The 22,993-nt window shown below is 37.8% G+C and overlaps 1 protein-coding gene across 1 annotated transcript in view; it reads left to right on the top strand.

Annotated features, from left to right (window-relative positions):
* Nucleotides 1–22,993, top strand: part of rab11fip4a (RAB11 family interacting protein 4 (class II) a) — a 73,132-nt gene extending 50,139 nt beyond the window's left edge. Inside the window, exons 9-15 of the mRNA XM_061905925.1 lie at nt 1,683–1,786; nt 6,418–6,558; nt 8,339–8,420; nt 11,353–11,490; nt 12,992–13,138; nt 18,331–18,474; nt 18,585–22,993. Coding sequence (XP_061761909.1) covers nt 1,683–1,786; nt 6,418–6,558; nt 8,339–8,420; nt 11,353–11,490; nt 12,992–13,138; nt 18,331–18,474; nt 18,585–18,701 — 873 coding nt within the window. The 3' untranslated portion in view covers nt 18,702–22,993. The remainder of the gene's footprint in view (nt 1–1,682; nt 1,787–6,417; nt 6,559–8,338; nt 8,421–11,352; nt 11,491–12,991; nt 13,139–18,330; nt 18,475–18,584) is intronic.

Below are 22,993 nucleotides of genomic sequence, written 5' to 3' on the forward strand. Positions count from 1 at the left end.
CTACAGTACTAAAAAATATTGGAAAGAATAAAAGCTTAGCTATTAAAAATTATAATATACTAAAACACTATCAGTGGAAAAATTGTGAATTTTCTAACAGTGCGTCTATTTATTTTAGTTAGTACAAAAAAAATCACTTGGTCAAATGATTTATGTATAAATACTTTTTGAGTACATTCAACAATACCACGAGGACAACGATAACCGTGATATGACATTTTCATATCGTTATCAATATTTGGATGGATCCTTACATTATGTTGTTTCTTTCAAGTTCTAAATCTTAGATTTCAGTGTCAAAGTAAAATGGTTATTGTTAGCAAGCTAACTTAGGCATGCTAACTTTTTCATCCAATTTTACACTTTTTTCTCTATTTCCGCAGTCACATACCTTTGAGTCATATAACTTGATATGTGAGACATTCTATGTGTTAGCATGCCATCGTTAGCACACATGCTAAGTGTTAGCATTTTAATGTGCGCATGTTTTAGGGTAGCTTTGTAACTCGTTTTGTACAGTTACACCTAAAACTCACGAATTCGGACACTCAAAACTCAAAGTACGGCGGCTTCCGACGACCCCCGACCAGAGATCCAGGCACAGATAGCAGGCCTATCAAAACTTCTGCGGGAATTTTTTGTATCGTTCTCTTGCTTACTGTGGGGCAAAAAAGTATTTAGTCAGCCACTGATTGTGCGAGTTATCCCACTTAAAATGATGACAGAGGTCTGTAATTTTCATCATAGGTACACTTCAACTGTGAGAGACAGAATGTGAAAAAAAATCCAGGAATTCACATTGTACGAATTTTTAAGAATTTATTTGTAAGTTATGGTGGAAAATAAGTATTTGGTCAACCATTCAAAGCTCTCACTGATGGAAGGAGGTTTTGGCTCAAAATCTCACGATACATGGCCCCATTCATTCTTTCCTTAACACGGATCAATCGTCCTGTCCCCTTAGCAGAAAAACAGCCCCAAAGCATGATGTTTCCACCTCCATGCTTCACAGTAGGTATGGTGTTCTTGGGATGCAACTCAGTATTCTTTTTCCTCCAAACACGACGAGTTGAGTTTATACCAAAATGGATACATGGATGATACAGCAGAGGATTGGGAGAATGTCATGTGGTCAGATGAAACCAAAATAGAACTTTTTGGTATAAACTCAACTCGTCGTGTTTGGAGGAAGAAGAATACTGAGTTGCATCCCAAGAACACCACACCTACTGTGAAGCATGGGGGTGGAAACATCATGCTTTGGGGCTGTTTTTCTGCGACGATTGATCCGTGTATTTTTTTTTCACATTCTGTCTCTCACAGTTGAAGTGTACCTATGATGACAGGACGATTGATCCGTGTATTTTTTTTCACATTCTGTCTCTCACAGTTGAAGTGTACCTATGATGACAGGACGATTGATCCGTGTATTTATTTTTCACATTCTGTCTCTCACAGTTGAAGTGTACCTATGATGACAATTACAGACGACCTCTGTCCTTATTTTAAGTGGGAGAACTTGCACAATCGGTGGCTGACAAAATACTTTTTTGCCTCACTGTATTTTTAATAATCACATTTACTTTTAGAATTTACGACATGATATATTTTGAAGATGATCATATTTGGTACAAGTTAGCACATCTAAATATATACATTGATCAATCAACTGGCTTTTTCAGGTGAGTTTTCTGGAAAAGAAGGTGACAGAGCTGGAGAGCGACAGTCTGGCCAATGCATACCTTAAATCTAAACTCAAACAAGAAAACACCAGACTTGTTCATAGGTAAGTTTTTAGTGGCACTGTGGCTCATTGATTCTGTGCACAAAACACAACAGAAAAAATGAAGTTTGTACATTGCAAACTTAAACACAATCCACTAGGGGTGTAATGGTACACACAAATTTTGGTTCGGTACGTACCTCGGTTCAGAGGTCACGGTTCGGTTCATTTTCGGTACAGTAAGAAAAGAGCAAAATATACATTTTTGGATTATTTATTTAACAAATTTGCTAAATCTTCCACCAAAAATATTTTTCTTAGTGGAATGTTTGATGTGAAGTAATCGGAAACATGGATAGGTCAATAATTCACAATAACATTGATTTTGATTCAATATTATGTTTTGAGCAATGACAGTTTGAAAGAAAAAAAAGCAGTTTTGTTTTATTAGTCAACGTTGCAACTTTTTCTAAATTACATTTAGCCTTTAAGCTTTTTTATTTCACTTTTGTTTAAGTTTTTGTTTACTTTAATAGTATTTTTAGAATGTGCCATGAGCCTCTAAAACATTAGCTGTGGGCCGCAAATGGCCTCCGGGGCACACTTTTGACACCCCTGCTATAGATAATAAAAAATAAAATCTGATAAATCTATGGGTAAAAAGCAGAGCCTGGCGACGCATGCGCGTTTATCATAACTCTCTCGCTCTGTCTCTGCCCCTCCCTCACGAGTGTTGCTGGGTGCAGCACTTTTATTTTGGTTTTTAACCCCTTCTTAAACCTGAACGTACATTGAAAATACACGCAAACCTAACTTAAAATGCCGGACATTCGAGGCATTTAAGAAACTCCACCTGGACAGCTCCACAAAGAGGACATATCCCGTGAAAAGAGGAGGTATGGTCAGTCTATCATAGCCCAGTCGTTGCTAGCATGCCGTGTGTTGTTTTTTTGATAGCTTGAAACTTTAATTGGTGGATTGCACAGTACAGTACATATTCCGTACAATTGACCACTAAATGGTAACACCCGAAAAAGTTTTTCAACTTTTTTAAGTCGGGGTCCATGTAAATTAATTAATGGCACCTCGATGTGCATTGTTTACACAACGTGCGGTGCGCTACTTAATATGTCCGTGTCGTTCGGTACACCTCCGAACCGAACCGAAACCCCTGTACCGAAACGGTTCAATACAAATACACGTACCGTTACACTCCTACAATCCACACATCTGGAAGTAAATTATTTTTAAAGAAAAATCTGGCTAATTTTTAGCCCTTGACGCACTAGCCCAGTCTTCCCCTCAGGGAATAAAACACACTGGTCACTCCCAAGTTCTTTTGGATGACATATATGTTGAGTAAAAAGGACCATCGAGACAGAATAGTACTTGGCCAGGTTTTAATAAAGCTTTAGGAGACCAACCCATACACCGCAACAACAGCAAGGTCTAAAAGTAGGACAAGAGAAGTTAACTCTTATAGTTAACTTATAGAGAGGGCTGCACCTGCTGATAAGAAGAGGGATCGTGTCTTTCATGGAACGGAACTCAATCACACCTCCCTTTTGAAGAATGATCCATCATGTTTGTGCAAGACACTCGAGGACCAAATATAGAAATGAATAAGAGATAATAAGGCAACAGAAGTATACCGGCCGCACAAACATCTTCAGAGCGGAAAAGTATCAATAGCGTGATCACACAATAAAATGTTATACTGAAACATCAAAATATATCAAAAATATATGCATTCTCGACACCCTCTAATGCATGGGTGTCAAACTCTGGCCCGCGGGCCAAATTGGCCCGCCGTGTAATTTAATTTGGCCCTTGAGGCAATATCAAATTAACATTACAGCTGGCCCCCCGTTATTACACAACAGCAGTGCCGCTGTAACGCCGCAATTTCTCACACCTGCCAATCCTCCCGAAGTTCAGTGCCCCTCCCGGAAATGTCCCGGGGCAAGCATTCTTCCGATTTGCACCCGGACAACAATATTGAGGGCGTTCCTTAAAGGCACTGCCTTTAGCATTCTCTACAACCTGTCGTCACGTCCGCATTTCCTCCATACAAACAGCGTGCAGGCCCACTCGCATAATATATGCGGCTATTACACACAGATATGTGAATGCAAGGCATACTTGGTCAACAGCCATACAGGTCACACTGAGGGTGGCCGTATAAACAACTTTAACACTGTCACAAATATGCGCCACACTGTGAACTCACACCAAACAAGAATGACAAACACATTTCGGTAGAACATCTGCACTGTAACATAACAAACACAACAGAACAAATAACCAGAACCCCTTGCAGCACTAACTCTTTCGTTACGCTACAATATATTTTGATATTTACCTCAGAAGGCTGCAAATAGAAAAGAGGCATTCAATTTGTATTTAAATTGTACTTCCAAAGACATGCACTTGGGGATAGGTTGATTGATTGGCAACACCAAATTGGCCCTAGTGTGTGAATGTGAGTGTGAATGTTGTCTGTCTGTCTGTGTTGGCCCTGTGATGAGGTGGCGACTTGTCCAGGGTGTACCCTGCCTTCCGCCCGATTGTAGCTGAGATAGGCGCCAGCGCCCCCCGCGACCCCGAAAGGGAATAAGCGGTTGAAAATGGATGGATGGATGGATGCCATTGATATTTTTTAATTATTATTATTATTTGAAACTGGATTTTGCATGTCACTATAAAGTTACTGTATACAAGCCTTGCTTGTTCAATGTTCAATGCAAAACTTGTTTGGGTCCCTATTAAAAGGTTAATTTGTTCAACCTTGACCCCGCGGCTTTGTTCAGTTTTAAATTTTGGCCCACTCTGTATTTGAGTTTGACACCCCTGCTCTAATGATTTATTTGAGGTCTGGCACGATTACACTTACTTCCCCACAGTAAATGAGGTAGATTGAGAGATACGTGAATGGATTTAAAATGTGGACTTTTAGTTGCCACTAACAAGCTAAGATCACTGACACCAACCAACAAACACATTAATATAACACATAACACAACAACATAAAGCCATAACACAACCTGAAGCCAAAATCCATTAATATAACACGACAACATTACGCCAAAATACAATACACAGACACAACACAATATAACACATAACTCGACAACATAAAGCCAAAACACATTAATATAACACGAAAACATGAAACCAAAACACATTAAAATAACACGACAACATGAAACCAAAACATATTAATATAACACAACAACATTAAGACATAACACAATACAAAGACAACACAACAGCATAAAGCTTTTGCACGATACTACAAAGACACAACACAACAGCATAATGTCATTGCACGACAATACAAAGACACAACGGAAGTGACAGCGGACAGGTTTTGGCGATTCACCGACTTTGGACGGAAAGTAGAAAAGTGTGTAATGAAAGAGGTTGGAAAAGTAAGTAAAGTGTGACCACTTTTTAGTCATGAATAATGTGTTTCACTTTGTCAATAATACAAAATACAACGTTCAGGATGTTGGTATGTTGCCATTACTTGCTCCGCTATCATGTCTGTTGTGTCCATTGCCTCCTTTATGTTATAGTTTTATATTATGGTGTTGTGTTGTTTGTATTTGTTGTGCTGTCGTTTAAAGTTTCTGTAGTTTATATTATTGTCTTGTGGTATTTTCATTTGTTGTCACCTTTTCTCTATTCACCATTTTTGTTTTGATGACTGATGGCAATAATGTCACAGATGGACATATAAAGTTAAAGTTGAAAGTTAAACATTAAATTTTATATACATGAAGTTAAAAGTAACTTTTATTTAACTTTTATTTTATATATATACTTTATTTATAGACTTGACTAAAGTTTAACATCCTTATCATTAAAAGTGTTAAACATCATATAGGATGTGTGTAATTGTTGTTACAGATGTGCAACTGTTGTTACATGATGTGTAATTGTTGTGTTACAGATGTGTAACTGGTCTGTTACAAGGTGCATTATGTGTACCGGTAATTGTTGTGTTTCAGACGTGTAACTGTTGTTACATGATGTGTAATTGTTGTTGCAGATGTATAACTCGTCTGTTACAAGGTGCATGATGTGTAATTGTTGTGCTACAGATGTGTAACTGTTGTTAAATGAGGTGTTACTGTTACTTATGTGTAACTGTTGTTACATGTGAATTAGTGAAGTGAGTTATATTTATATAGCGCTTTTCTCTAGTGACTCAAAGCGCTTTACATAGTGAAACCCAATATCTAAGTTACATTAGATATTGATGTGTAACTGCTGTTACATGATGTGTAATTGTTGTGTTATATATGTGTAATTGTTGTTACATGATGTGTAATTGTTGTTACATATGTGTAACTGGTATGTTACAAGGTGCATGATGTGTAATTGTTGTGTTACAGATGTGTAATTGTTGTTAGAGTATATGATGTGACATTGTTGTGTTACAAATGTGTACATAGATAGATGATGTGAAATTGTTGTGTTACAAATGTGTAGATAGATAGTACTTTATTAATTCATTCAGGAGAGTTCCCTCAGTTACAGAGTATATGATGTGAAATTGTTGTGTTACAAATGCGTAATTGTTACAGAGTATATGATGTGAAACTGTTGTGTAACAGATGTGTAACTGTTGTTACAGAGTATATGATGTCAAATTGTTGTGTAACAGATGTGTAACTGTTGTGTTGCAGGGTGCATGAACTGGAGGAGCTTACGAAGGATGTGGAGGCCCAAGCAGATGAGAGTCTGGAGGAAGAGACTAAGAGACACTCATGTGTTTACTACAAGATGGAAGGCGAGAGAAACACAGAGATAGACTTCCTGTGTAACAGGTAAGATACCGCTGAATGGTATCGATGTTTAGGTTGGTATCAATACTAGATTTTTTTGCACTTTCATCTTCTGTACATCCAGCAAAGGATTCACTTTTACTCAGTTTGTGTGACTTCTACTCTGTCAATGAAAACAGCTCTCTCTCTCTCTCTCTCTCTCTCTCTGTCTCTCTCTCTCTCTCTCTTCCTCTTTCTCTCTCTCTCTTTCTCTTTCTCTCTCTCTCTCTCTCTTTGTCTCTCTTTGTCTCTCTCTCTCCGTCTCTCTCTCACTCTCTCTTTTTCTGTCTATCAGTCTCTTTTTTTCTCTTTCTCTATGTCTGTCTCTCTCTGTCTCTTTCTGTCTGTCTGTCTCTCTCTCTCTCTCTCTCTCTCTCTGTCTCTCACTTCTCTCTGTCTGTCTCTGGTGGGGTGGTGCAAGGAATGGTGGTGGTGGTGGGCGGAGGTTAACTTGGGAGGGGGAAACTTTTTCTTGACCGTCATGTGCATCATTTCAGCATTTTGATCATTTACGTCACGTCCATCATTTTGTCATCGTCATCATCCACACCATTTGGATCACCTGTGTCGTGTACCTGAAATACCTGCATTATCTTGCACACCTGGAAGTCCACCCCTGAAAGTAAGGTCATGTTTCTTCTTCATTTTAGCCTCCAAAATGTGTATTTGTTCCACCTCACGTGTCATCAATGTCAGTAACTTCCTGCAATTTAGAACTCTTGTGCCATAGTAACTCATAATAACATTTTTATTTGAATACAATCTTTACACTTGACAAAAAAGTAAGGCATATGATTTCCGCAGAAACATAACTGCGAACGGAATCACAGAATTGGTCAATAGAAGGGACTCTGATGTTAAACGCAGAATATCGGGGAGTTGACTTAAGTGTGAGTGAAATTATGTCATTGTGAGGAGAAAGAACATTTGTTTGGGGAAATAATGTGTCGGGTACCGCTCATTCATCATCAAAACACGTCCTTAACTAAACAACGTGGAGACACCCACTTGAAAGTAGGAAGCTAGAGCTAGCAAGAACAATCCACCCGCCACACATCTCATCTGCTTGTGTTGTTGTTAACGACATCAAAGATGTAACATCAGTGTACAAACAACCATACACACAACACATCTCATCTGTTGTGTTGTTGTGAACGACATCATGGATGTAACATTAATGTACAAACAATCATACACACACAACATGCCTCATCTTTTGTGTTGTTGTGAACGACATCATGGATGAAACATCAATGTACAAATATTCATACACACACAACACATTTCAACTGCTTGTGTTTGTTGTGAATGACATCATGGATGTAAAAACAATGTACAAACAGGACAACACTAGCAACTCGAGAGGCTCTTTTTTATTTTCTCACACGGACCACACATCTCATCTGCTTGTGTTTTTGTGAATGACATCATGGATGTAACATTAATGTACAAACAATCATATACATACACAACACATCTCATCTGCTTGTCTTGTTATGAATGACATCAGGGATGTATGAACGATGTACAAACAGGACAGCAGACCTTTCATAACAACATCCAGTCTGACTGCGCTAATGAAATAAAGGTTTCAAGAAAGTACTTGACACAAGCATAATGTACTTAAAACACTTATTAATACAATCTACAAAATGATTAGGCTATGTGATGATTTTTGCATTTAATTACTGAACATTTTATTAAAGTGTATTTATGACACAAAAATCACACACTCTATGGTGGTAAAAAAAGTATTTCTAGTGATACATATGCTTATTTGTAGGATCCAGCAGTTAAAGGAAGAGAATGATGACATGAAAACAAATGTAAGCAGGTTAAGGTCTCGGACGGAGAAACTGGACCAGGTGAGTTTGGTGAACGTGAAGCATACTTAGACTTAGACTTAGACAAACTTTAATGATCCACAAGAAAAATGTAAATGATTGACATGTAGAATCCTCTGATGTGGATCTAAAATGTAAACAATGATTGACTTGTAAAATCCACTGATGTGGATCTGAAATGTAAACAATGATTTACATGTAGAATCCTCTCATGCGGATCTGAAATGTAAACAATGATTGACATGAATAATCTTTTGATGTGGATCTAAAATGGAAACAATGATTGACATGTAGAATAATGTGATGTACAGTACATCTAAAATATAAACAATAAAAGACATTTATCATTTATAAATGATAAATTATAATGATTGACAAATCCTCTGATGTGGATCTACAATGTACAAACCCCGTTTCCATATGAGTTGGGAAATTGTGTTAGATGTAAATATAAACGGAATACAATGATTTGCAAATCCTTTTCAACCCATATTCACTTGAATGCACTACAAAGACAAGATATTTGATGTTCAAACTCATAAACTTTATTATTTTTTTTGCAAATTATAATTAACTTAGAATTTCATGGCTGCAACATGTGCCAAAGTAGTTGGGAAAGGGCATGTTCACCACTGTGTTACATCACCTTTTCTTTTAAGTGAAGTGAAGTGAATTATATTTATATAGCACTTTTCTCTAGTGACTCAAAGCACTTTACATAGTGAAACCCAATATCTAAGTTACATTTAAACCAGTGTGGGTGGCACTGGGAGTAGGTGGGTAAAGTGTCTTTCACAAGGACACAACGGCAGTGACTAGGATTGCGGAAGCGGGAATTGAACCTGCAACCCTCAAGTTGCTGGCACGGCCGCTCTACCAACCGAGCTATACTCAATAAACATTTGGGAACTGAGGAAACTAATTGTTGAAGCTTTGAAAGTGGAATTCTTTCCCATTCTTGTTTTATGTAGAGCTTCAGTCGTTCAACAGTCCGGGGTCTCCGCTGTCGTATTTTATGCTTCATAATGCACCACACATTTTCAATGGGAAACAGGTGTGGACTGCAGGCGTGCCAGGAAAGTACCCGCACTCTTTTACTACGAAGCCACGCTGTTGTAACACGTGGCTTGGCATTGTCTTGCAGAAATAAGCAGGGGCGTCCACAATAACGTTGCTTGGATGACAACATATGTTGCTCCAAAACCTGTATGTACCTTTCAGCATTGATGGTGCCTTCACAGATGTGTAAGTTACCCATGCCTTGGGCACTAATGCACCCCCATACCATCACAGATGCTGGCTTTTGAACTTTGCGCCTGTAACAATCCAGATGGTTATTTTCCTCTTTGTTCCGGAAGAAACCACGTCCACAGTTTCCAAATATAATTTGAATTGTGGACTCGTCATACCACAGAACACTTTCCACTTTGCATCACTCCATCATAAATGAGCTCGGGCCCAGCAAAGATTGCGGATTTTCTGGGTGCTGTTGATAAATGGGTTTGGCTTTGCATAGTAGAGTTTTAACTTGCACTTACAGATGTAGCGACCAACTGTAGTTACTGACAGTGGTTTTATGAAGTTTTCCGGAGCCATTGTAGTGATATCCTTTACACACTGGTGTCGGTTTTTGATGCAGTACCACCTGAAGGATCAAAGGTCCGTAATATCATCGGTTACGTGCAGTGATTTCTCCAGATTCTCTGAACCTTTTGAGGATTTTACGGACCGTAGATGGTAAAATCCCCAAATTCCTTGCAATAGCTCGTTGAGAAATGTTGTTCTAAAACTTTTCGACAATTTGCTTACAAAGTGGTGACCCTCGCCCCATCCTTGTTTGTGAATTACTAAACATTTCATGGAAGCTGCTTTTATACCCAATCATGGCACCCACCTTTTCCCAACTAGTCTGCACACCTGTGGGATGTTCCGAGTAAGTGTTTGATGAGCATTCCTCAACTTTATCAGTATTTATTGCCACCTTTCCCAACTTCTTTGTCACGTGTTGATGGCATCAAATTCTAAAGTTAATGATTTTTTGCACAAAAAAAAATGTTTATCAGTTTGAACATCAAATATCTTTTCTTTGTAGTATATTCAACTGAATATGGGTTGAAAATGATTTGCAAATCATTGTATTCCGTTTATATTTACATCTAACACAATTTCCCAACTCATATGGAAACGGGGTTTGTAAACAATGGTTGACATGTAGAATGTTCTGATGTGGATCTGAAATGTTAACAATGATTGACATGGAGAATCTTCTGATGTGGATTTAAAATGTAAACAATGATTGCCATGTAAAATCCTCTGTGGATTTAAAAGGTAAATGATTGACATGTACAATACTCTGATGTTGATGTAAAATGTAAACAATGATTGACATGTAGAATCCTCTGTGGATCTAAAATGTAAATGATTGACATGTAGAAACCTCTGAATTAGATCTGAAATGTAAACAATGATTGACGTGTAGAATCCTCTGATGTAGATAGGAAATGTAAACAATGATTGACATGTAGAATCCTCTAATGTGGATCTAAAATGTAAACAATGATTGACTTGTAGAATTATCTGATGTGGATCTGAAACGTAAGCAATGATTGACATGTAGAATCATCTGATGTGGACCGTAATATGTAAACAATGATTGACATGTAGAATCATCTGATGTGGACCTAAAATGTAAACAATGATGGCCTTGTAGAATCCTTCGATGTGGATCTGAATTTTAAATAGTGATTAACATGTAGAAACCTCTGATGTAGACCTGAAATGTAAACAATGATTGACATGTGGAATCCTCTAATGTGGATCTAAAATGTAAACAATGGTTGACATGTGAAATCCTCTAATGTGGATCTAAAATGTAAACAGTGATTGACATGTAGAATCCTGCCATCAATGTGGGATGTCAGAAACAAACTAATCCAAATCCTAATTCTCCTAGGAGAAGCAGAAGAAGCTGGACAAACTGGAGGACACCAGCCTGAGACTAAAAGACGAGGTGGACACACACAGAAGGATTATGGCTAAACTTTGGCAAAACCGCCGTGAGTTTCATAAGGAAAAAGAATCCATGCAAGAGGTAAGCCTTGCTCCGGTATTCCTTTTGACCGCAGTTTTTTATTGCATTGTACTCATATTTTAGTACTTTAAATTGCTTACGTATTTACCGACTAAATTCCTCAACATTTTAGTCGACTAAGATATAACGTGCTACATATTTTACAGTGTTGTACACATAAAGTGTAACAGGAAAGGTTGCAATGTTGACTCTAATAACCCAAAAATGTCATGCAGGCTGTTTTTTCTTTAAAGTATAATAGTGAATCAAAATGTTATTGTCTTTGACAAAAAGGGCGTGAAACAAAAAAATAAAACATAAAAAAAATATATATATAAACGACTGATAAACCTGAGGTTTATCTTTAGACTAAAGTGTTGAAAGTAAAAAAAAAATTTTTTTTTAAAAGTAAAATTAATTTTTATAACACTTTTATGAGTGGGACACTTTTGGATCCCCAACAGTTTTAGTGGGATTTGTTTTTAAATAATAATGATTTAAAATCAATGTTATGAGCTAGTGACCTTTTTAATACTCCATTGACTTCAAATAGTCCACTTGGAAATTCTTTTTGGGGAAATAATTGTGTATTTTGTGTCTTTGCTATAAAAACAGGGTTTTCCGTGACAAAAAGGGCATACAACATAAAAAAAATGATATCAACAGATAGACCTGGAGTTGATCTAGAGATTTAAGCGTTGAATAAGAATAAAAAGTGTGTGTGTGTGTGTGTGAGTGATTGCGTGTGTTGTAGCCCACTAACCTACTGACCAAACGTGGGTCCACACAAAGTAAGCAAGATGTGTGTGTGTGTGTGTGTGTGCGTGTGTGCGTGCGTGTGCATGTGTTAACTAATTTTAAACATTTTTATGACTGAGACCCTTGCGAAAGACCATAAGGTTAAAAAATAAAAGATATCAAAATAGTCCCCGCATGCTTGAATTTTTCAGGGTGTGGTCATTAGTGGACCCTGATGTAGGTCTAATATTTTTTTAGCCAATTATGACCAAACAAAAAGTATCACTGATTTAAAGGAGTTCATGAAAAAATACATGAAAAGATGTGTGCATGGATTATGGTTTAGAAACAAGTTTTATTCTGTATTGGCATCTTGGCCACTGTGGCGTTTAAACACAACAACCAAATCCAGAAGGTCAATATACCGTGTCTTTTTCTTTGTGTGTTAGCCTAAAAAATGTCCATTGCTTTTTAAATTGGAAGACAATGTAGTAGTGGTAGAGTAAGCAGTCTTGCTGTTGCTTTACCGTCTTTAATAGTAACTATGATGTTAGTACGGGTATGGGTCTTTTCCAACTATGGGCTTGAGAACCAAGAAACCACCGTAGTTCTGATTGAATCCCCTCCGTGATTTATCCCACATGCTACTGTAATTGGCTAACTGCTCACACTCGCCTAAAGATTAAATTCCATAAAATTGAATTTTGTGTGTCAACATTTTAGTCATGTTTTTATTCGTTGAAAATTTTTAGTCAACAAAAGTAACAGTGACGTGCTCTTGCAGCTCGTTGATGATCTACGCAAAGAACTGGACTACTTGCAGATCTTTCAGAGGGACTTAGAGAATCCTGGGAAGGGCAAAGAGCTTTCTGAATGCAACACCAAGTCCAGAGAGGTGGAAATGGAACAGGAGGTGAAGAAACTGAAGCAGGTGTGTGCATGTCAGGCATCATTCTGATATTGTTTTACAAGAAATACTACAACAATAATAGTAGTATTTGGGCATTTGACAAGAAATACTACATTAGTAGTAGTACTCGGGCATTTTACAAGAAATATTACTCCATTAGTAGTAGTACTCTGGCATTTTACAAGAAATACTACTCCATTGATAATAGTAAAAAGGCATTTTACAAGAAATACTATTCCATTAATAGTGTCAGGCTTGGTAAAAAGGATAGGACTCAGATACTGTACAGAGTAGGGAACTTAGACAGGCTTTTATTTTGATAGCTTCCTTTCAACTCCAAAGTCAAGGCATACAATATCTATATTAACCAAAAAACGAATCGGCGAAAAAGGTTCCAAAAAAAAGGAACAACCAAAAATCACTCCGAACGGACGAAAACACAAAAACAAAAACAAACTATAATTAGATTAGATTAGATTAGATAGTACTTTGTTTATTCCGTCAGGAGAGTTCCTTCAGGAAAATTGGCGCCGTATATGCTATAAAATGTATTGACAAAAAATGCTCCCACAGGAGGCAGAAACAACAGCTATGAAAAATTCTACACTATCTAATCTAATAAAGTTTTAACAAAAATAGTCACTCAAAATTTTGAGGAAAGAATGAAAAATAACTGATAACTCACCACTTCGGCTGAATAAACTAAACAACAAGAAAATCACTCTCTAGAGGAGGAAGAAAAGAAAACTCAAAATAGTAACGAAGGGATTCAGGATCAAGGAACATAAGCACGAGACGAGGCAAGGTAAGGCAAGGCATGGACATGGACATGGACGCTAGAGAGCACGAATAAATGAAACAATCTGGCACAGAACAAAGGAAGGAGATGGCTTATCGGACACATGAGGGTAATAGGTAACAGGTGGAAACAATCAGGGAAGAGGGATGACGTCAGACTGATGACACAAAAGGAAGGGCAAAGTGACCTGAAACGAGAGGAGAGTTACTTTTCAAACTAAAACATGCAAATCATAAGACAGAAAAAAACAAGACAAGACATCCCTCACCGCGGTGTGACAAATAGTATTACTAAGGCATTTTACAATAAATACTATTGCATTGATAGTAGTACTCTGGCATTTTACAAGAAGTACTATTACATTGATAGTAGTACTAAAGTATCTTACAAGAGGTACTACTGCATTGATAGTACTACTAAGGCATCTTTCAAAAAGTACTATTGCATCGATAGTAGTACTAGAGCATCTTAAAAGGAGTACTGTTGCATTGATGGTAGTACAAAGGCATCTTACACAAAGTACTATTTTATTGACAGTAGTACTACTAAGGCATCTTTCAAGAAGTACTATTGCTTTGATAGTAGTACTAAAGCATCTTACAAGGCGTACTGTTGCATTGATAGTAGTACAAAGGCATCTTACACAAAGTACTATTGCATTGACAGTAGTACTAAGACATCTTACAAGAAGTAATATTACATTGATAGTAGTATTAAGGCATCTTACAAGAAAAGCTATTGCATTGATAGTAGTACTTGGGCATTTCACAAGAAATACAAAAGCATTAGTAGTTGTACTCGGGCATTTCCCAATAAATACTACTCCATTAGTAGTAGTACTCTGGCATTTTACAAGAAATACTACTCCATTGATTGTAGTACTCAGGAATTTTACAAGAAATACTATTACATTAATAGTAATACTCTGATATTTTACAAGAAATACTAATCCATTAATTGTAGTACTCGGGCATTTTACACAAAATACTATTACATTGATAGTAGTACTAAGGCATCTTACAAAAAGTACTATTGCATTGATAGTAGTACTCAGGCATCTTACAAGAAGTACTATTGCATTTATAGTAGTACTAAGGTGTCTTACAAGAAGTACTATTGCATTGATTTTAGTACTGAGACATCTTACAAGTACTATTACATTGATAGTAGTATTAAGGCATCTTAATAAAATACTATTGCATTGTCAGTAGTACTAAGGCATCTTACAAGAAGTACTATTACATTGATAGTGGTACTAAGGCATCTTACAAAAAGTACTATTGCATTGATAGAAGTACTCAGGCATCTTACAATAAGTACTACTGCATTGATAGTAGTACTCAGGCATCTTACAAGAAGTACTATTACATTGATAGTGGTACTAAGGCATCTTACAAGAAGTAATATTGCATTGATAGAAGTACTCAGGCATCTTACAAGAAGTACTTTTGCACTGATAGTAGTGCTCAGGCATCTTACAAGAAGTAGTATTGCATTGATAGTGGTACTAAGGCATCTTACAAGAAGTACTATTACATTGATAGTAGCATCTTACAAGAAATACTATTACATTGATAGTAGTACTAAGGCATCTTACAAGAAGTACTATTACATTGATAGTAGTATTAAGGCATCTTACAAGAAATAGTATTGCATTGATAGTAGTACTAAGGCATCTTACAAGTAGTACAAGTGGATAGTTGTAATATCAATGCATTAGTGGTAGTGAATCACTACCATTTAGTAGGGGTGTAATGGTACACAAAAATTTCGGTTCAGAACATACCTCGGTTTAGAGGTCACGGTTCGGTTCATTTTCGGTACAGTAAGTTAAAACAACAAATTATAATTTTTTGGTTATTTATTTACCAAATTTGTAAACAATGGCTTTATCATTTTAACATTGGGAACACTATAATAATTATGCCCACTTTAATCAACATTAAACTGCCTCAAATTGTTGCTAAGATTAAATAAAATGACAAAAACTTTTCTTCTACATATAAAAAGTGCAACATTAAACAGTTTCAAGTCAACTCCATCCATCCATACGTTTTCTACCGCTTATTCCCTTTGGGGTCGCGGGGGGCGCTGGTGCCCATCTCAGCTACAATCGGGCGGAAGGCAAGGTACACCCTGGGCAAGTCGCCACCTCATCGCAGGGCCAACACAGATAGACAGACAACATTCACACTCACATTCACACACTAGGGCCAATTTAGTGTTGCCAATCAACCTATCCCCAGGTGCATGTCTTTGGAGGTGGAAGGAAGCCGGAGTACCCGGAGGGAACCCACGCATTCACGGGGAGGACAGGCAAACTCCACACAGGAAGATCCAGAGCCCGGGATTGAACCCTGACTACTCAGGACCTTCCTATTGTGAGGCAGACGCACTAACCCCTCTTCCACCGTGAAGCCCTTCTAGTCAACTCATCATGCTTAATTTATCACAGCATTTGGGAAGCCTGTTGTGGATTCTTATTATGTAAATGTTATATTTTTATCAACATGCAATAGCAGGGATCCTGCCGTTCAAAGCTTTTCTGTCCGTAAAACACACACACAAACACACACACACACGCACGCACGCACGCACGCACACACACACACACACACACACACACACACACACACACACACACACACACACACCGCGAAATGAGCAAGCATTACGCTAAAAGCTAATTAGCCTTCACCTCAAGCCAGAACTGCGAGCGAGCTGAACTGCAGTTTAAGTTTCTAGAAGGTCAACGGGCTCATTCATAGTGATGTTTCTAGTAGTTGACTGCGAGGTGTTTATTATCATTTGGGGAGAGTAGTGTCACGATCCGCTACACGGATCGTTTATTGTTTGCTTTTGTGTATGTTTTGATCACGTTTTGGACTCTGCCGATCCCAGTATTTGAGCACTTCCTTGTTTGTATTCGTCACCATAGCGACTTCATTTGTTCCACCTGCACTGACGCCCGGCGCACACCTGTTTTTGATTACCGTTTCTGTATTTATACCTGCCTCTTCCCTTTGTTCTGGCTGAGTTTTTCACTTGCTTTATGCAACACTCACGTTCGATTATCTGGTCCTGTTTTTGGCTTGCTAAGTTCCACCTTAGCTTTTGGGCGCACAACATGCGCAGCTTTTGGACTTTACCTCAGTGCTAGTGTTAGCCTAGCTCCCCGCATATTGCACGCGCTTTCCACCTGATGACCCCAATGAAGCTGACAACCATTACCCTTCCTCCTCTCTGCCCCCCATCTTACAATCCCACCCAACCAGGTCTAACACCACAACCACTCTGAGGCAGCGCTGAAGGAGGTAGCCTATTATTTCCACTCTACTCAGGTTATCTTGTATCATGGGATTGTTCTATCTAGTCCTAAAATTGAACTGTCTTTGCATCAGTGTTCTTTTATCATTTGTTATACATTAAACCAGCTCTTACCTGCTAACTTGCTTGTCTGGTCCCATGCATCTTGAGTTGACACCTCCGCGCATCTCAATGCGCACCGAACGTGACAGAGTAGGCTGCCTTATGCTCACATGCTAAACACCTATCTGCTTGACGCTGAAGCATTTACTACATGCGCTCTGAATACGCACTGCTGAATGGCTGTTACTGCTCTGAATACGCACTGCTGATTGGCTATTACCGTTATATGTGTAACCAATCAGATGGTTGTGTGGGTGGGACAATGCTGGGTGCTGAGGTAGAGGCAGAAGAAGCAAAGCAGCTTGTTAAGACTTTAGCTTTCGAAACTCGTTCGGTACACCCCCGTACCGAAACTGTTCAATACAAATACATGTATAGTTACACCCCTACCATTTAGTGATTCTTTGGTGAACATTAAATGCTGCCTGCGTCCCATTAGGGGTACACGTACCACAGTTTGGGAAATCACCAGTCTAATAGAAATCATTGGTACATTTTTTTTTACAGAATTTTAAAGCATCTTAAATAGGGTCAAATATCTTTAACTTCAATTCAATCCTCTATTTTATTGACCTAACAGGGATCCCTGTTTTACCATGCCATGGTTCCATCTCATTGGGCTACATGTGAATGTTTTGATGGGAACTGAATGTGATCTGGACCCCCACCCAGACATACAATACTAGTACATGGATCATGACAAACAGGACTTCCTGAGTGTGTAGTAGAGCCACCGGCACAGGGTCTCAGCACTGTGGTGCATTCAGGTGCACTGTTTTCCATGGTAACCTTTTATGACACAAACTTTGTGTGCTTTTTACTTTCACTTTGCATGCTCCGTGTTAGAAGACTTTGCACACCTCAGACTGGGGGTCTTCATCAACTCATGACAGCAAAAGTGCTAATGTGGTCTTTGTTTTTTTTCATGTCTCAGCTGGGCATGAAAGGACACGTTGAACGGCAGAACATTTTTGTGTTTCCACAGGAGAACCATAAATTACGAAACCAAAACGACGACCTGAACGCTCAGATTCTGAGTCTAAGTGTGTTTGAGTCCAGGAGTTTCTTCTCCAGCCACTCTAAGGTGCAATGTTTGGCTGCTGAGATCGACAACGCGTCCAAAGATGAGGTTGGTCTCTTGTTATTTTCCTTCACTTTGCACATTTATTTGTGTAGAGACCTGAGGAGGACTGGCATCTCCATGGTACATTTTTTTTTACCAATCTTTGTCTCCTTCAGCTGGTGGATGCTTCCAAAGCACAAGAGGAGATCAACTTGCGTCTCAGGAAGTACATGGACAAAATCATTTTGTCCATTCTGGACCACGACCCCTCCATCTTGGAGATCAAGTGTTAAGATTCTGAACCATGATCTATATCTTGGATATCAAGTGTTAAGATTCTGGATCACGACCCTTCCATCTTGGAGATCAAGTCTTAAGATTCTGGACCACGGCACCTCCATCTTAGAGATCCAGTGTTAAGATTCTGGACCATTATCTCTATCTTGGAGATCAAGTGTTAAGATTCTGGACCATGATCTCCATCTTGGAGATCAAGTGTTAAGATTCTGGACCATGATCTCTATCTTGGAGATCAAGTATTAAGATTCTGGACCATAACCCCTCCATCTTGGAGATCAAGTCTTAAGATTCTGCGCCATGATCTACGTTTTGGAGATCAATTTTTAAGATTCTGGAAAACAACCCTTACATCTTGGAGATCAAGTGTTAAAATTCTGGACCACGACCCCTCCAACTTGGAGATCAAGTGTTAAGATTCTGGACCATGACCTCCATTTTGGAGATCAAGTGTTAAGATTCTGGACGATGGCCCCTCCATCTTAGAGATCAAGTGTTTAGATTCTGGACCATGATCTCCATCATGGAGATCAAGTGTTAAGATTATGGATAGCGGCCCCTCCATCTTGGAGATGAAGTGTTAAGATTATGGACCATGATCTCCATCTTGGCGATCAAGTGTTAAGATTCTGGACCATGATCTCTATCATGGTGATCAAGTGTTAAGATTCTGGACAACGGTCCCTCCATCTTGGAGATCAAGTGTTAAGATTCTGGACCATGATCTCCATCATGGAGATCAAGTGTTAAGATTCTGGACCATGATCTCCATCATGGAGATCAAGTGTTAAGATTATGTCCCATTATCGCCATCTTGAAGATCAAGTCTTAAGATTCTGGACCACTACCCCTCCAACTTGGAGATCAAGTGTTAAGATTCTGGACCATGATATCCATCATGGAGATCAAGTGTTAAGATTCTGGACAACGGCCCCTCCATCTTGGAGATCAAGTGTTAAGATTCTGGACCATGATCTCCATCTTGGCGATCAAGTGTTAAGATTCTGGACCATGATCTCCATCATGGAGATCAAGTGTTAAGATTCTGGACAACGGCCCCTCCATCTTGGAGATCAAGTGTTAAGATTCTGGACCGTGATCTCCATCATGGAGATCAAATGTTAAGATTCTGGACAAGGGCCCCTCCATCTTGGAGATCAAGTGTTAAGATTCTGGACCATGATGTCCATCTTGGAGATCAAGTGTTAAGATTTTAGACCACGACTCCTCCATCTTGGAGATCAAGTCTTAAGATTCTGGCCCATTATCTCCATCTTGAAGATCAAGTCTTAAGATTATGTCCCATTATTGCCATCTTGAAGATCAAGTCTTAAGATTCTGGACCACTACCCCTCCAACTTGGAGATGAAGTGTTAAGATTCTCGACCATGATCTTCATCGTGGAGATCAAGTGTTAAGATTCTGGACCACGACCCTGCATCTCGGAGATCAAGTGTTAAGATTCTGGACCATGATCTCCATCTTGGAGATCAAGTCTTAAGGTGAACTGCACTTTTTTTTGGAATGTTGCTTATCATTTACAATCTTTACTTCAGACAACAACTTATATTTTATATGCATTCTAAATTGTGAAATACAGCAAGTAGAAAGTGGCTAACAACACAGGTAAAGGGAGTACACTCTTGTGTCCATAAAGTTATTTAAAAAACATCCAAAAAGCACCACTTATCCTCCATTTACATGTTGTGAAATGAATATTAACAAATATTAGCGATATTGTTATTATAAGTGCTAACACAGAGTAACTACTTTTAGTGCCACCCAAAAATGCCCCTTTTAGGTGGCACTAGCTGACTAGCTGATGCTACTGGTCTATTGAGCTGCTGCATCTCCTCTGTGTTGGTGAAAGTCAATTCTAGATGATAAATCGCGCCTCTCACCTGGATGGTACAAGGTTGTGGACATGAACCCACAAGTTGGTCAACTTTGACATCCAACTTGGACCATGAGAAAGAAAGACAAAAAAGTATGCTAATTTTTTAACCCTTTGTGAGGATTAGGATGAATGGTTGATGTAAAGGGGAATATATAAACATCTCATCAGTCTTTATCCCAGTGAGAGCAGACATTGTGCTGTAAGTAATTGTTTAATAATTCTAGTACATCTTGTTCAGCACTTAGCAATACTGCTACATAATGCTTAGCGTTTGACTATAGCTGCGTCCGTTTAACACACAGATTCTAAAATTTGTAGATCATTCTCCTTTTATTCAGGCCCAAAAATAGAAGTTTCTGTATCATCATTTGTCCAAAAGTAGTCTTTGTTGTCTCCCATCAAGTCTTACATCATTAGTAGTGTTGTTGTTGTTGGGGAAGTGATCGTTGTGATGCGTTTGTGAAATTAAATACTTAAAATGATGAAAATATGTCAATCTTACATGTTATTATGAATGTTACTAGATACCACATCTATACTTACAGAATGCATATAAGATGTTAATAGAGGGTTTTTACAGAGCTTTGTAGACATAATATATGTATCCCCATGACCTGCATGTTAGCCACCTCTTCCTAGCATTTATTTTCTTTTAATTAACTTTTTTTTTTTACTTATTTTAATTAACTTTTACTTTTCCTGAGGGAACTTTACTGAAGGAATAAATAAAGTACAACTATCTATCTATTTAGGAATTAGAATGCATACAAAAAGAAAATGTGTGCTCTTGTCTTACAGGATAATTGGGAGCAATTGACCAAAAAGTGCAGTTCCCCTTGCAGACAGAGTTATGTAGTGTTATATTGACCAACAAGTTTTTCCAGTAATGAAAAGTTTTTGCCAAAATAATAGTCTGTGATTGTGTGCCATATTGTCTGATGTGGCGTTGTTTAGCAGTGCTTGTACAACAGTGGAGGAGCTCCTTCAGCAACATGATATTTCATCCACAGTACAGGAAGGAGAAGATCAGTCTTTCTAAACACAGCCATACGTAACACTCTTTTTTTTTTCTTGCTGTGCAAGATGTACGCTTATTGTGCAATATGTATGTTTATTTATGTTATTCATTTTACTTTTGTATTACCTTTATGTTATTATTAATAATGAAACTTTTTTATTACATGTTATTTAATTGTGCAATATGGATGTTTATTTTTGTTATTTTTACTCATTTTACTTTTTTGTTACCTTATTTTCATCGTGCAATATGTTTATTTGTTATTATTTATTTTACTTTTTTTTAAACCTTTTATTTCATTGTGCAATATGGATGTTTATGTTATTTTTTTTTTGTATTACCTTAAATTTCATTGTGCAATATGAATGTTTGTTATTATTATTTTTACTTAATTAACTTCATTTGTTATTATTATTCATGTTATTGTTTTATTACCTATTAATTCATTGTGCAATATGGATGTTTATTTATGTTATTATTTACTTTTGTATTATCTTTTATTTAATAATGGTGTTTATTATTTGTACATTGTGCTATCTATTGGTGTGCAATATATGTGTAAAGGTGTTTATATCTTTAATTCTATATTACCTTGCTCTTACCGTAGTATAAACATGGAACTAATGATAGAAGGCAAGAACAGAACAAAACACTCTTAAAAGTGACAGGCAGGTTTGTGTGTGTATGTAATAAATGTTTCATATTTTCTGCACAGTATACATACACACACACACACATATATATATATATATATATATATATATATATATATATATATATATATATATATATAAGCTTGAGGCAGTCACCACAGTTGACATACTCCACACAAAAGTCACAATTTTGCTGAAATTGTTCCCAAGCTAATAGAGATTTTGGCATTATGAGACTAATAAATTTTTTTTGCGGTCGTTCTGTGAATTTGTTCACGTTTATTGCGCCATCTAGTGTATATTAGAGTGTCAACACTGCAAGAATGTTGACAGCAGAGTGCATCAAATATGGCCGCATTATTGTTGGCTGACAAAATAAAAGCACATGTGTTGACAACGGAGTGCATCAAACACGGCCGCAATATTGTTGGATGACAACATAAAAGCAGAGAGCTGCGGTGTGGTAAAATGCGGTCGAGATCTTGTTGCATGAATGTTGACAGCAATGTTGGATGACAAAATAAAAGCATGAACATTGATAGCCGAGTGCAAATTGTTGGATGACAAAATAAAAGCATGGACGTTGACAGCGGAATTTCTCAAATACGGCCGCAATATTGTTGGATGACAAAATAAAAGCACGAATGTTGACAGCAATATTGTTTGATGGCAAAATAAAAGCATGAATGTTGACAGCAGAGTGCATTAAATACGGCCGCA

This window comes from Nerophis ophidion, linkage group LG07 (genome assembly GCF_033978795.1).
Source record: "Nerophis ophidion isolate RoL-2023_Sa linkage group LG07, RoL_Noph_v1.0, whole genome shotgun sequence".
NCBI classification, from domain to species: Eukaryota; Metazoa; Chordata; class Actinopteri; order Syngnathiformes; family Syngnathidae; genus Nerophis; species Nerophis ophidion.